We start from the raw sequence: 15,729 nt of genomic DNA, 5'->3' as shown, positions 1-15,729 counted from the left end.
TCTGAGTTGGAAGAGACCCATAAGGATGATTAAGTCCAGCTCTTAAGTGAATGGCCTACAGGGGGAATCAAACTCTCAGCCTTGGTATTATTAGCACCGTGCTCTAACCAACTCACTAAACTGGAATTCTCTTTTTATCTGAGGATATACGGAGATAGGGACTTTAGTCACAATTCCACTCCACTGAGGGTGAAGAAATCTTCATGATAAGGGTCTTTTCTATATAAAGCTGTCCTTCAGGGGCATAGCATTGTATCTATGAAGATTAGCTCATAAAAGAAAAATACTTACAGATAAAAATTGGATCACACAATTTCATTCTAATGACTCTTCATTAATGAAAGAAACAGGTACAGAGGTACAAATAACTAAAACGTGGTATCATCACTTATACAACTGTCATAGCTGTTGTACTTGTAGCTGTACATAGCTTATTGTGACAGGTACTCACCAAGTGAAGGAGTAATATTGCCTGTCTGAGCAGAGTCAGTGACTAGGTCTGGTGGGTATCCTGAAATCCAGCTAACTGTTACAGAGCCATAAACTCCTTTTCTGGTTATGATGGCATGGCCTGTCCCTGATGCAATGTTTGTAAGTCGTAATATCACAGATTTAAAGCCAACCTGTGGAAACGTAGTAGATTTTGTCAGAAAATTGAATAAAAATGGGTCTTAGCATATGTAAAAGCATACTATATTTTGTAAAATGGGCATTTTACAATAAGGATGCATTCATAAAGTTGTATGTATGTACATACATCTATGCATGTGTGTATATGCATATATATTATTCCATCATGCTTTTTAACAATACATTTTAGATTTCTGAGAATTAGATTGTAGGGAAAAGGAACAAGTATGACTGACATTTCAGTACCAAAACCAGTGAATACAGCATTTTGTGCCTCTTGTTTAGAAGAAAATCAAAACAAGCTGCCCTCCCTGCTGACAGATAAAGGTGTAAAATAAGTTATTAATTGTGTATCCAGTGAAAAGTAAGTTGTTGCCACATGATATTGTTCAAAAAATTAATCTTGCTACTCTGATCTACTTTTCTTTTTCTCTGAGCAGTAAATAGGACTGAATGGACAATCTGCGCATTATAAAAGCAATGATAAATGGATACATAGTAGCATATAGTATATAATAGTCTTTCTGTAATCAGTGTTTACAGAAAGAGTATTTGAATTAAGTTCCATTGCAAATTAAAAATCAGAAAATTGCTTCAAGATAATTAAAACCATTAAATAAAAACTTCAATAAAATTTATGCATTAAAAACTCAGCATGCTATTGCCTTTACCTGACATACAAAGAGGGAACAGTAGTACATATACCATATCAGAATAGACAAATTATCTTTTCTCACTCTCATATAGAGCAGAAAAATGAAAAAATTATCATTCAGTGATTAGGCAAATTTAGAGATATCTGCACTAAAATCCAGCATAATCTCCATCTCTTTTTGTACTTAATACTGCATATGTGCTGTTATCTACTTTGGGGCTGCTATTCTTAAAGAAATGGCATTGTTCTGATTACTTAGTTTCCTGTAAGTCTCAGAATTTCCCTTTCATGTAAATAAAAGTATAAATTAGCCATATTATTTAAACTATATATGTTCTATAGATGAAGACACTTTTTCCAACTGTATTAAGATATTTCTATAAGAATTCGTATCAGATGAACAGTACAAGTACTAACTGGAAAAATCTTGTTAGTCATTATATCGGTTGCCATGATGAAAACTTCACAGAGCCAACTGAATTCTTATAGCAGCTCTCTTTTGCAATGAGGAGTACCTTTCCTCTGTGGTAAAAACATTACACTGCAAACAGACTACTGACCTGTGAATTGGCAGCTTCCTCAGGAATAAGCAGCATAGCAGACTTTGCTTTTCCTAATATTTTAGGCACATCCTTGGCACTTCCCCTAACCAGGCTTACATTAGTAAGTTCCAGAGTAAAATTCAAGCCCGGAAAAATAAATGCCTTTGAGAAAGAGAATTTAATTAAAAAGGTAGAAGTGTAATTCCACTACAAACATGTTAGCCACCAGGTCAAATAATTAAGTAACAGAACAATCTACAGATTTTGTTCTATTTGCATACAAAACCCAGTGTATTCAAGTGTTCTGTTGATTATGTTTCTTAAAAGAAATACAGTTAAACCATCAATATGGTGAAGGTGATCCATCAGCAGTTTGCTGAAGTCCGAGTTTGTAGAGCAAACTGTCATTTTAATAAGTTGTATCTAACACAGTGGGCCTTAGGATTAAAAATAAGTAAGATGAATGTAAGAATATGTAAGTGTGGATCTAAGACTGTAATAACAGTAACAAACAACTAGGAAACACAGAGAACTGCAGGTACATTTATCTGCTGCTCTGTGGGTCGGTAATGACAGATCACCATCTACAACCCGAAAGGGAAACTTGAGAAAGTATCTGCATACACGTAAATAATAAGATATTGAACTGACAGTAACACAAAGCAATGATGTAAGGAAACACAAAGTACACACTTTGTGTGCACACAGATGCATAGAGTGATTTTGCAATTATTATCAGAGAATGTGTTATGTGAAGCCCATTCTACTCAATAAATAGGAAATTCATAACACAAACTGTCTTTTCTACTTCTTCATAGTGGATGTTAGTGAGAGTTTAGTACCTTATTTGTATTATGACAAAGTAGATGAAAACAGTAGATAACACAGGAGCTAAAACACACCTCGTTGCTTATTGGCACTCTTTTAACTCCAAAGCTGGCACCATCTTCTATTGTGAGGAATCCCACCTCATTTTCAGGTTCAATTAGTGTTTCCTCATGATGAGACATGACATGGTACTCAACCATCACTTCTCCAAATGCCCCAGCATGCCGAGTTACATTAATTTGAACATATCGATCCAGGTTCTTCTCTACCAGTACTGACTGCTGATCAGAGTACAGGGCAAACACTCCGTAAGGATCATCATTGGCAAATACTGTGATCTTTGAAATTCTTTTCTCTTGGTCTATATCTGCTCCACCTTCCACTGAAATCAGCTGCACCACATAGTTCTCATCCAGCTCAGGAATATCATCAGGTAACAGGCAGATAATTATCTCAGCTGTACTCTGCTGGTCAGCAATGACAATAGAGCCCTCCGTCTTAAGAAAGTCACCCGTGATGTCAGATTCACTGTGTATATCCCAGTAAACCTGAAATGAGCATGGAAAATGCACAAAACAAAAAGAAGCAAAATTACTTGCAAAGTTAGAAAGCTGCATATTCACGATTCAGCATAGACAGGATTTGGAACTGACTGCTATTTAATACAATTTGGTTTAGGTATAAAAATAAAAATTGGTTTAGGCACAAAAAGAAGCAAAAATATTATCTTACAAACGGTGTGCTATTCCACTAACAGTACTATTAAGATTTCCTCTCTCTACCTTCAGAAGATTTATATAAAACTATACAGAATCTCTGAACATTTTAAAAAAATTATTTCTATTTTTACACTAAAATATCCTTGCTGTTTTTCCTGTTTCCAAGATTCCTCCTATCAGAAAGGGATGAAGAACTCTTATTAAACACAGCAGATGCATCTATTAATTGGTTAATTTATTTTTCATTTAAATGAGTTCCTGTTAAAACACTGATTTCTAAAAAACTTCAGGTAAAAAACACGTGAATGATGGTTCAAAAAAGTTTGATTTTGGCTAAAAAATGTAAATTGTGATGATGTCAAAGAAAGCTCACTATGAAAGTATGGTCTCCTTTTCTGCCATCAAAAGCAAAGCCCTTGCTAAATTCACTCTAACAGGCAACCTTTCTAAAATTAATTTGAGAAACAAGCAACAGAAATTTTTCCACACACTGATACTGAGGATGATTTCAGATAATACTGTTTATTAGTAAAAGAGTGAGAATACCGTTATGTCTCCCACAGTGCCTAGAATTCGTTTGACAAACAGTGTGATATTTTGTGGCCCTTCATCTCCTGTGGGTTCTGTATAGTTATTCTCAATTAATGATTCAGGAGCAAACTGCACAACTCCATTGGGATCACCAAACTTCTCTATCTGCAAATAAGTAAACAAGCATACAAAAATTAGAAATGTAGTGTGAGTTGTACTCTTGTTCAAACTGTTCATATTTTTATTCCTAGATGATACAAGGGCAGACATCTGTTAGTTCAAAGAGACAGCAGAGAAAGTTTCGAATGTCCCCTATTCAGTTTTCAGTCTCTCTGTCTAAAGAAGTAAAGAATAAAGTTTTATTTCAAATCTCATATCTCAATATTCTGATATTAAAGCAGGAAATGCTCAGGCACCTTGAGCTAGTGTATAGAACCTCTTCTAACACTATGAGTTTGTAAACTCAGCCCTACAGGAGAGAGCTTATTCACATCCATCTGTGCGAATTACTAGCTGTAACATGAATTTCAGGTGACCTGACTTACTGAGGGGTTTGTGGAAATAGGAGCCAATTCCCTTACAGATCAGATATTAAAATAAAAATGCAATTTCTAGGAAAGATTTTTTTTTAGGGCTTCTTAAAGCACCCTTATAAATATTTCCTTAATTGTAGTATCCCTAGAGCAGCAATTTGTTTTTGACAACTCTCTCTGCCTTCTCTCACAAATCTTTGTATTTGTCTTGCACTGTGAAAAGTCAGATTTTCTCCTTTCCTCTCAAGAAGATGTCAAGAGGGATAACACACAAACTGACATGTAGAAATGAGGGCACAATCCACACTTCCTCCAAACAGAAGCACGTTAAACCTCAAATAAGAGACCAGGTCAGGGCTTTTATACCAATTTGTACTGATAGATAGATCCTTTGCCCTTTTTCTCAGAAGTGAAGATGTAGCAATACACCACATTAGTACAAAGGACAAAAAAGCCAAATGACAAACCATGTAATCACTGTGGTTAATTTTTAAACGCTTTGTGAGATAAATAAAAATATCAAAAGAAACCTCTGAGGAAAGAAGAGCAATAATGACTTACTATTAGTGTAATGCTGCTTGCCTTAGAATCTATTTCTGTTTCACCTTTCATAAGGCTCAGTCTAATAATGAAGGTCTCCTGAACTTCAATTTCTTCATGAGGATGGATTTGTAGATTAATAGTTCTTTGACCTCCCTCTCCTTCTTCAAAATAGAATGATCCATTCACAGGGTCACCAATGTCACTATTCAGGGGAGACAAAACCTCTTCTGAATTGGGTCCCAAGATGTCCCAATTAATCTGTGGAAGACATCAGTTTCAGATTCAGAGGAGTGATATATTATAATAGCACCCCCCAAGGGGAGAAATGGCAGAATACCACAAGTACTTATATCAGCCAATCAGCTATGTTTATATCTTTGCTGTTAATACAGAACACAAAATAGTCAAATTAATTCTACGGGTCAAAATATATAAGCCTTTGGAAAAATAAACACAACAATTTAAAAATGGAAATTTTGAAGCGTTAGTTACAAGGCCAGTTTATTAAATTCCTGATATGAGTAATAGAAAAGAAACTAAGATTTCTTCAGCATGTAACAGGAATCACACAGGCCAGTTTCAATTTTCCTCCCTTTTGTGATTGATTTGGCAGAACTTCCCACATGAGCACTCCAAAACAATTCCCTGTGAAGTGTGATATCAAGATTGAAAATGACAAATATTTTCTGCCATAAAAGTTTTTAATCCTGCAAGTTATAATCTATATTTCTTCAGCCTGATTAAAAGTGATAACATTTCCAAAATTTTCCATAAATTAGACTGCTTTTGAGAAGGTCATATTCAGCCCTTTGCAATTATTATTTTGATAATTTAATTGTTTTATACTTTTCTCCAATGACTTCTAGAAAAAGTCAGAGAAGACCAATGTAATTTTTTTATGAGGAGAAGAGGAGCTCATGGCTTTTAATGCATATTTTCCAGTCATTTGCCCAGAATGTGAAAGGCCTGTCTTGTCTCATATTTATACTTTCACTTCGTCAGTGGTCTGTATAAAGTAAAAAAATAATCTAGAAAATTTATAGTAAGCAATTTCCTGAATTAAATTAAATTAGTGGTAGTGCATGTAGTTAACCATATTTTTGATGGGATTGAGAGCTAGTTCAAAACAATGTAAACAAGAAGACCATAATAAAGGAAAGCAGGAGATGAAAGAGGAGTTTAGAAGGGTAACAACATTTTGTTATGTTACAATGATATTCAATTCATGTTTAATAAAAAGCTGTAATTATCCTATTAGAAATCAATCACCAAGGAAGCTCTTGAAGGAAAACACAAGAGCTTTTTGACCAGAAAACGTTCAGACTTTGACAGCCAGGGCCCACCTGAGTCTCCCCCAACAACCTTCCAGTCCTTTCCAACACCAGGGACACTGTTGTGGGTGCATCAGGGTTGGGAAGATTAATTCGGCTTTGGTTGAGAAATCGGACCACGCCCTGGGGGGAGTCACTTTTCACAATGGTGACCTGGCTTACCAGGTGAAGCCCCAGGACTGCCCCACCAGTGGCTCCTGTCAGCTGGATTTCAAATTGCTCTGCAAATTCACTACATGGAAAAAGAAAAAGAGATTCTGAGACATCCGAGTGAAAAAAAAAATAATTAAAACTGTACTTATTAATACAACATGCACCCAATTGCATCTGTTTAAAGGAATACAGAAATCATCTCTGTAGACATAATGTAGAAGGTTTCTCCCATTTGTATAGAATGGTGATATTAAAAAAAAGAAACAATGTTCTAATTTCTATTAGTGTTAAGTTAAACAACAATATAGAAAAATATTTTATTCTTCACAGCAGTACCGTTGACATCCAAAATTTCTAATAATCTAATTAAAAACTGTATTTGATTGCATAATATTTGACAGAAAGTATGACACTATAACAGCTTCTTTTTTTCCCCTTTGAACTTAGGTGATTTTTTATCTTTGAAGAAATTTGTTTTTCAATTCAGCTCGCACACAGCTCTACGTATAGACATATTGCATACGCTAAAAAGGGATTTATCAGAAGTAAACTGTTGAATAAATGTATGAAAATTTCATTACCTTTCTTCATCATTTATAATAGAGATATAAATAAAAGACTGGTTCTGTCCATGATAAAAAATTACAGAATTATTATGGATGATATAGTCAACACCATCAGGAAGTGCAGAAATACTTTGAGAAAGAAAATCAGCTGTGACAATGCCGTAAGTTCCATGCTTTCTCACCACAGGAATCATGATTAATCCAGCATCCTCTTCCACTGCAAAAATAATTGAGAAAAAGTTACTTAATTTCAAAATTAAGTAACTTATCAAAAGATAAGGCCATAGCCTTATCTTCAAAACCACAGTGAAAACTTGAGCCAAACTTACCTTCTAGAAGGATATACTGTGGATCAAATTCTATGATGCCTTCGGCATTATCGCTTTTTGCAATAGTGATCCGTACTGTGGAGATATTTCCTATTATTGGAGGCTGATCCACCTGTAGACCATTTTCTTTTACAGTAAAATCAAATCCACTTGCAAGGACATAAAAAAGAAAATTATATAAAAATACACTTAAAAATTCCTGTGAAAGTATTAAGGTGTGTACATGACAATTTGTCAACCACTGCAAATACTTTCATTGTCTGACAGTTATTGCTGAAGACATTTTGTCACATTTTTTCATATTATTTTGTATGCAAAAATAGTAGTTTAATCACAGAAATGATTAAACAATTGCTTCTTATTTCCCTCTTTTATTTGTTCTTTCTCATTTTATTCTAATTTCTTGCAACTTGAGAACTTGTTTGTAATGTATGGACTTCAAACTTTAATAAATCTTAATAAGCAATATCTTTATACTAATGTTAAAATAATTGGGTTAACCATATATCCAATTTCTATTATGATTACAACAATAGCATTCTTACAGAATTTTACAGTAAAACAGAAGAAATACAGTAATGACTTTATGTAGGCAGATCAGAATCCAAAGATAGTTCTTCTGCTTGTAACCAATCAACTGAGAATTTTATCTTTACCTTCCTTGGAGTTCCACTTCTGTAATCATCACTGAAAAATCTTCAGGACCTTCAGGAAAATCATCATCATGAATTTCAATCAAAATCATTTTACTCTCCTCCTGTGGTTCAAACACCAATTCCCTTACTGTGGGAGTGAAATCCATTCCCTCCTCTGCAGTCCCATTTATTATCTGAAACCAAAGACGTACTTTGCCATAGGATCCCCTGGAACGCACAACAGTGATGTTAACCTGAGGGAAAGAGGACATTTTCTTTAAAAAATGGCTTTGTTTTCTGTTACAGTTGCCTTTAGCAGGCCGTTCTAAAGGGACCTTTTCAATGGTAACACGTAACAACAATTTGATTTATTAAGTACACAGTACATGAACCTTAGCAGAAAGCCTTCTTTCTCAGAGTATTCCAAAAGCTGCAGACAATAATTCTGGAGACAATTTATTTTCTTTCTAAAGTTGAGCATAATTCTAGCAACAATACTGATATCCATCAGTAATTTTACATAAGAAGGAATTTTAATCTAATACCCATTTTTCTTCTTCCATTGTTAGCAACAGTTCCCGGGAAAATGCAAACTCTCCATATGGATAATCACTGGCAGCCATGGTAATATTTGCTGTGCTGCTAGATTCATTTATGAGTCCTCCACCACTGATTCTGGTTAGTTGAAACTGGTAGTAATGCTTCTCCTCAGGACGGTTGTCATCTACAACCTGGGGAGAAGCACCAACAAAAGCTAAAAGGCTTCAAACCATTTCCAGAGATAAAGATATAACTAATTTCTAACTAAGATTCTAAGGAAACAAAAGTAAGTACTTGAAATAGCTACTGGTGTAACATCTCTCGTATACCTGTATTAGAACAACTGCTGCAGACTGCCTATCTCGCATGGTCAAGGTCCCCGATACCTCAGTAAATTCTGTGTGATGAGGAGGTGTTATATTCCAATATATTACAATCTCCCCAAAAATCCCTGGGCCACGTATGAGGCTGCAGGTAAGAACATAGACACAGATTTTATTTTTACCTTTAGTATTTAATATCCAATCTAGACAGAGTAAATCATAATGTTGTGCATGAAAGTAATGTTATTAGCACTGTGAAGCTTAAGTTTTAATATACTTGATCACTATTAAGATCATTAGAATTCCCTCTTCAGGCAGTAACACTTCTGAAGTTTGGGTAACATCTTGAGCTGTATTTTCACCAAGAAATCCTTCTAGTTTCTTTGCATATATAGCCAAAGATGGAATCTCAAAATTGATTTCTCTAGGTTCCATTCTGCTTTTCCAGAGAAAAGATATGCAAAGCAGAAGAGAAATTGGGCTTTAGGGTAATGCCCAGAGGCAATTTGGTTTATAAGGCAGAAGGACACTAGAATACTGCTGTGAGATCTGAGAAATGTTTTGTCTGCTACTTGTCTAAAACCCTACACATAACATCTGACTTGAGGAACTAAGTCATGGTAAAGATTTGTCTGCACATAATATGATCTCCCACATGATCTACAACCACCTGCAGCACAAGGCCTCATTTTGTCTTTTGGGCTTCTTGTAGCAGCACAAGAAGCTGTTCTGTTGTGTATATTTGCTGTTTCGCCAATGGAAAGTGTCATAATCCTTTTTTCTAATGGTCTTAGAAGGTATGAGAACGTCTTAATTTCTTCTCCTTGTTTTCAGTTAACTGAATTAAACAATTGCTTCTTATTTCCACCAAAACCCAAGTTCTCATATTGTTTATTCTAGACAACCCAGCAATGTACTGAAATTCTGTTCAAGCACAAATTCCAAATTGAATTCTGGAAAGCACAAAACACAAAACACCTTGAAATGTCACTGATTCCCTTGCCACTTTGCTTTCATTACGATCCTCTTTCCTTTAACGCATCAATGTTAAAGATGCAAATTCTGCTAGAAGAAAACTATGTTATAAATAATTTGAGAGGAATATTTGGAACTTCCCAGTAATACTGAAAAGACACATACATAGTATATTCTGCCCTTCTTTAAAACCAACCATCTAATTTTAAAAATAGTTCTGATTATAGAAGTGATGGTGAAATGCAGCACTTGATAAATTCTTGCCAAATATGGAGTCTCATAGCTTTTGAATTTGAGTTGTTGTCCTTCCTTTGGAAAAATGAGAGATGTACCCACCTAATAAGAGCAGTTCCATTATAATTTCCTGAAGGTTCTCCAATCAGAACATCCTTGGATGAATAGGCTATCCCGACCATTCCAGAAGCTCCTTCATCTCCCAAAATAATAATAGTTGCAAAACCTATGAAAAGAACAAAGCTTCTTATGGTAAATGACAACTATCCAATGAGCTAACTTTTGTAAATTTTCTGACATGAGTGGTTAAGACTCAGCTTCACAGAGGGCCCATAGAATTCTCTTTGATTTCTTCAGACAAGGAAACAACTTAGGGAAAAAGACTTTCAAAATTGCTACCAAATAGCTGTACACAAAACACTTAAGTACTGCAGACTAAAATAATATGAACAGACTTAGAAGAGTTCTCATATGGAATATCTCCAAATAGAAGATACTGAATTAATTCTTTACCATTTACAGGAGATATCTCTGCATCACCAGTAGAGACAAGTTGAATGGTAAATGTTTCATTCCCCTCCAGGAGACCATCTTGTATTGCATGCAAAACAATCAGCTTCTGGGATTCAGTCTGCATCATGTAACGACCAGAAGATATGTGTATACATTAAATGAAACTAAACTAAGTATAGCATTATATATATATGTTTAACATATCAAGTGTTAAGGATGTTTGACATATTCTTTAAAATTTTGTAAATACTAAATTTTTGATCTGGCTGAAATGTTTTCTCATAGATTAATAAGTAGTAAAAATTGTCTCTCAAACATTATGTGCCACCCTAGAAATACCCTGGCTATTTTCAACTCAATAAAGAATGAAATTACTTTGAAGGTATTGAGTTTCAACTGAGAGGAAACTTTATATACAAAATCTTTTCCATCAGAAAGTGCATATTCAATAGTACATGCACATTCTAAGGATTAACACATTATTAGGATTAATTAGGTCACAGCAAATTTCTGTCTAGTTCCCATGCTATGAATGATAGCAAAACTTTACCAAATACTGATGGTCTTAAAAAAAAATCTATTTTCCAGCTGATTAAATGTAAAACAACCAGAATGCCTATTTAATGCAGAACAGCTTTGTTCAGAGTGAACAGACTACGCTTTGTTAAAACACTTCTCTTCCTTAAATATCTTGAGTAGACAATAAAAGATAAATAATAAGATAGTATCAGTATCCAATATTTGATTCCTACCTCAGAGTTTTAACATGTTATGAAATATAAATCAAATAACACTGTTCAGTTTGAAAGTTACTGAAGTGGTTTTTTGGTTTTTTTTAATCTGCAGATTTTGAGCATTCATTTATCCTTCTCACTCTTTCAACATAAATTTTCTTTTTCAATTGCCTGACACTGTAATCTAATAAATGTTTCTTTAATCATTATTCACATTCAGTACACTTTGATTCCTCTTTCTTATTTGTAAAAAAAATTGAGATTTGAAGAGCCTACCTTCGTGATGATTACATTATGGTGCCTTAAAGAGTGTGTCAGCTTTCCTTTACTGCTTGAAAAAACACTGAATACTGCTAACTCCACCAGTTCAAACTGACCTCTTTCTAGAGTATAATACTTAGTAACCCCCTACTTCTATAAACATCTAACAACAACCATGCAAACACACACAAGTAGAACAAAATATTTATAAATCTAATACTAAATAGTTTATAGCAATATCAGAAATACCTCATTGAAATGAAGGGTACCATTTAAAGGAGTCAGATCATATCTGGCTGCTTCCTCAAGAATCCATAATACTTTAACTGCTCCTTGTCCTCCCTGACTCCGACTTACAGTGACCAAAACAACTCCAGCAGAGTCATCAGGTGTCTGAGGTTCCTTCACTGTTACCTGAGGGAGAAAGAGAAGGAGAGTGTGGGAAAGGCTGTATCAAAAGGCATTGATACCAAATTTAGATAAACAACAAAAAGCTTTATCAGACAATCCAAAACAACGAGAAAAGTGAAAATGAACAGGAAGATAACAGACGTAAGGAACGTGTTGAATTCTGCTAGCAAAGATTAGTCACTCACGTTATTTCTGTATGCCTTATGATTCAAAACAATTACAGACAATGAGTCACCAGCAAGCACAGCACCAGCAAAACGAAGAACTAAGATGAAGTATGTTTTGTGATTTCTTTCCAAACTTTACTTTCACTAATGCAGATTATTATAAAACCATTTTAATATTCAACAGACCACAAAAAATCATAGCTGGGATGTCCTGAATTGTTATTATACTGAATTAAATTGATTCAATCATGCAGAAATCTGTATTTATGCAGCAGCACTTTCACTGTTATTAGCATATTATTACCAGACAGCCAGATGAAGACAAGCACAAGTATCCTTTCAATGAAGTCATGTCTTCAACTGCAATGAAGGCTTACAAAAATCAGCTATGTAGCTTTAGCAGAAAGGACTGCAATCCAAATCAAACTCACATTCTTTTCTTCAAACCCAAATACTCCAACAGGGGAATCATTTGGTGGAATAGCAACAGTTACCAGGGTGTCATTCCCAAGTCTTGCACCACCTGTTACCCTCACCAGGGCAATCCTGAAAATCTCAAGGAATTCAACTTCACTGTCATCTATTATTGTGATTTCTATTTCTCCTGTAGCCTGCAGAAATGTTAGAAAAAAGCAACAAAGTTTCATTTATAATATTCTGTGAATTGTTTGAAAAATATTGAAATTTAAAATAGGTAAATTGTACCGAGTAATAGATAAACAGACATTTTTCAGTTGTTCATTTTTCTTCTTGTACTCCTATGTTCATAATAAGAAAATATAATTTCAAGGGTAGTTTTTAAGTCCATCATTGTAAATCTTGTATGTTAAAACCAGTAGACTGCTCTGCTTTGGTACTTAGTAGAAAGTGCAGGTTGAACATATTATACTTCAGTCAAAATTCTGCTCACTAGGTATATCTTCCTATTTGTCAAAGATCAGTTATATTCACTCGAAACCAAAATCTCTCATTTACGTTAAATATTCTCAGGTGCATCATGAAATTTAAAACTATATGTAGAACACAGCTAAGAAAACATACAGGCTTATTCTGAGAATTTATAGAGAAGATGGATTATGCTACAAATTCCAGTGTAACAGGGTTGTCCTCATTTCTGGAAGTACCAAAGGCATACAAGCCTACTTGGTCAATGCTTACGAATATTGTGTTTTCCATGTTAAAGAACTGAAGTGGGCAGGACCATTCATACACACAAGGCCATAAATAAAATGTTTTCAATTAAAAGATGCAAACTCTGCTAGAAGAAAACAGCTGAAACTCTTAAGCTGGTAACCCAGAGACAGCTAAACTCTCAGCAAGTGCATACCTGCCCCTCTGCAAATGTAAGGTTGCCAAATGATGGTGTGAAGTCTTCAAAGCTGGCAGTTGAATTAATAGCTTCCCAGTACAGAGTTACTGACCCAAACCTCCCAGCATGTCGAACAACTGGAAGTTTCAGTACATTCTGTGGTGGTGGTACCTCATAACCAGCAACAGCTCCAGTGATATCCTGTAAATTCAAAAATAAACTGCTGTCTCAGGAAACTTTTTTTTCTACATTGACTTGCAGTTAAAAACAATTAAAAAAAAAGAAATACATAAATACTTGTAAAAGGTCTAGATTTAGCATTGACCTTGCTTAGACCAAGTCTGGATTAGTTGACCTCTGGAGGTCCCTTTCTATGACACTAGTTTTAACACTGCCAGCTCCCTAATAAATTTTGTATATCACATGTGATTCCTTAAGAAGGAATAATTTGTCCAGTATCTGGCCATTTTATCCAGAACAATTTAGTGTCACAAAGCCTATCAGAACACTGTCAGAACTGGACTGAAGAAACACACTCTCTTGCTGAAATGCTACTTTAAATATTTTTCATTCAGACTTACTTACCTTTGTAACATTAAAATTAAATACTCCTCTGGCATCATCATTTTCCTCAATTGTTATTTCAGCTATTTCTAACCCAAGCCTCTTCACACTTGGCTGACTTCCAGATGAAGAAGTGACCAGTTGCACATCAGTAATATTGATTATAAATGCTTCCTGCAATTCTGGAATATTGTCCTGAAAAAATATTATTAAATGTCACTTTTTTAGTAAAACACACTAAGTTATAATACATGCAGGAAGGTGACTCTTGTAGGTCGCTTACTGTTCAAAAATTTTCAGCATTTGGGAGCATATAATCAACTCCTTGCTTCATACTACATGAAAGGTGAAGAAGACTACTTTTGCTGAGTTTTAGAAACTGAAGCTCACAGTCAGACTACAGATCTGCAAGAACAGTGGAAAGCAGTGCTGGCTGTCACTTGTTTCTGCTAACTAGAAGAAAGTTGCCTAGATCTCAGAAACTAAGTTGGAAATGGAAAAGCAACACCTCCATTTTAGATATATTTAAAGAATATATCTATTTTTCGTGAAAAAAATAACATTTTCTGAACTACAGAACAAATCTGTTAAGAAGCATATAAAGTAAAATAAATCCCCTGTAAAATCTGCAACAAGTTGGCAAACGAAAAAGCACCTAAGACATTTATAAACTTTTCCTTTGTCATTTTTATAAGTTCATTTTGGGACTATAACAAAACAAAGAATTTGATTCATTCATTCATTCATACTCAGTGATGAACACTCAAGTTGTTTTGAAAGAGGTGGTTGCAAGAATATACTTCTAGTATAAAATGAGTACCTTTTCCCTTTCCTTAAAGGACATTAATAGCTAAGGCTATTAATGAGGTTACTTACAGGCAAAATAGTGACTGTGACAGAAGTTGTTGTTGCATTCTCAGCCATAATGACTGTTTTCTTTTCCAGTATATAATCCTCATTCTCTGTTGCTCGGTTGGAGAGGGGGAATTCGAGGTTTGGTGCAGTCCTCAAATGAACTGCAAGCTCTCCAATAAATCCTTGTTCTCGAACAATTTGTAGAGTAAGAGTAGTTGAATTCACTTGCCCTATAACAAGGAGGGGAAAAAAATCAAGACATGATTGTTTTAGCAGAAATTCCAATAAATCATGAAACACATCGTCTGGTCAAAAGTGCTGCATTTGTGACTGGAGAAACAGAAAGAGATAAAAAGTATTCATATACTTTGTACTTTGAACCAGTTTTTGTTACTTGTATTATCCAGATGTTTTTTCCCAGTTATCATCTGTATACCATTCATTAGAAAATATAACATTTAAAGATTGAAAAAAACCATGAAAGTTAAGAACATTCCTTGAATCCTAACTTCAAAGTGTTAATGTTTATAATGTCTGTGCATGTAAGAAACCAACATACTTTCAGCTTCACAATACTTTCAGCTGCTAAAAAAGGGGCAACACTTGAAATAGAATCGGTAAGGAGGTTTTACCTGCAACAATATGCTCTGACGGAAATTGTATTTTTCATATATGTAATTTGTTAATATGGACAGAATAATGAAGTGTCAGGAAAGTTCAGCTGGGCTGTTGAAGTACAAATAGCCCACCAGGCAGCTGCAGAGGGGCTGCAGATAATGCCAGAGCATCAGCTGCTTCGCTCCCTGAGCCTGGAGGGAGGGCAGGAGCCTGAGCATCGTGGCAGTTCT

General features: G+C 34.8%; 1 protein-coding gene across 1 annotated transcript in view; it reads right to left on the bottom strand.

Moving 5' to 3' along the window:
* Positions 1 to 15,729, bottom strand: part of ADGRV1 (adhesion G protein-coupled receptor V1) — a 272,818-nt gene that overhangs the window by 157,363 nt on the left and 99,726 nt on the right. The window contains exons 61-78 of the mRNA XM_017812706.1: positions 14,903 to 15,111; positions 14,048 to 14,221; positions 13,481 to 13,663; positions 12,585 to 12,764; positions 11,825 to 11,989; positions 10,581 to 10,698; positions 10,170 to 10,293; positions 8,865 to 9,003; positions 8,541 to 8,726; positions 8,017 to 8,249; positions 7,361 to 7,509; positions 7,047 to 7,248; positions 6,325 to 6,544; positions 5,000 to 5,239; positions 3,921 to 4,070; positions 2,730 to 3,203; positions 1,846 to 1,989; positions 452 to 623 (exon numbers count right to left, since the gene is read on the bottom strand). Of these exons, the coding sequence (XP_017668195.1) occupies positions 452 to 623; positions 1,846 to 1,989; positions 2,730 to 3,203; positions 3,921 to 4,070; positions 5,000 to 5,239; positions 6,325 to 6,544; positions 7,047 to 7,248; positions 7,361 to 7,509; positions 8,017 to 8,249; positions 8,541 to 8,726; positions 8,865 to 9,003; positions 10,170 to 10,293; positions 10,581 to 10,698; positions 11,825 to 11,989; positions 12,585 to 12,764; positions 13,481 to 13,663; positions 14,048 to 14,221; positions 14,903 to 15,111 (3,462 nt within the window). The remainder of the gene's footprint in view (positions 1 to 451; positions 624 to 1,845; positions 1,990 to 2,729; positions 3,204 to 3,920; positions 4,071 to 4,999; positions 5,240 to 6,324; positions 6,545 to 7,046; positions 7,249 to 7,360; positions 7,510 to 8,016; positions 8,250 to 8,540; positions 8,727 to 8,864; positions 9,004 to 10,169; positions 10,294 to 10,580; positions 10,699 to 11,824; positions 11,990 to 12,584; positions 12,765 to 13,480; positions 13,664 to 14,047; positions 14,222 to 14,902; positions 15,112 to 15,729) is intronic.

This window comes from Lepidothrix coronata, unplaced genomic scaffold (genome assembly GCF_001604755.1).
Source record: "Lepidothrix coronata isolate B3197 unplaced genomic scaffold, Lepidothrix_coronata-1.0 Scaffold37, whole genome shotgun sequence".
NCBI classification, from domain to species: domain Eukaryota; kingdom Metazoa; phylum Chordata; class Aves; order Passeriformes; family Pipridae; genus Lepidothrix; species Lepidothrix coronata.
Note: the sequence above shows the minus strand (reverse complement) of the source record. Positions and strands in the feature narration are given on the sequence as shown.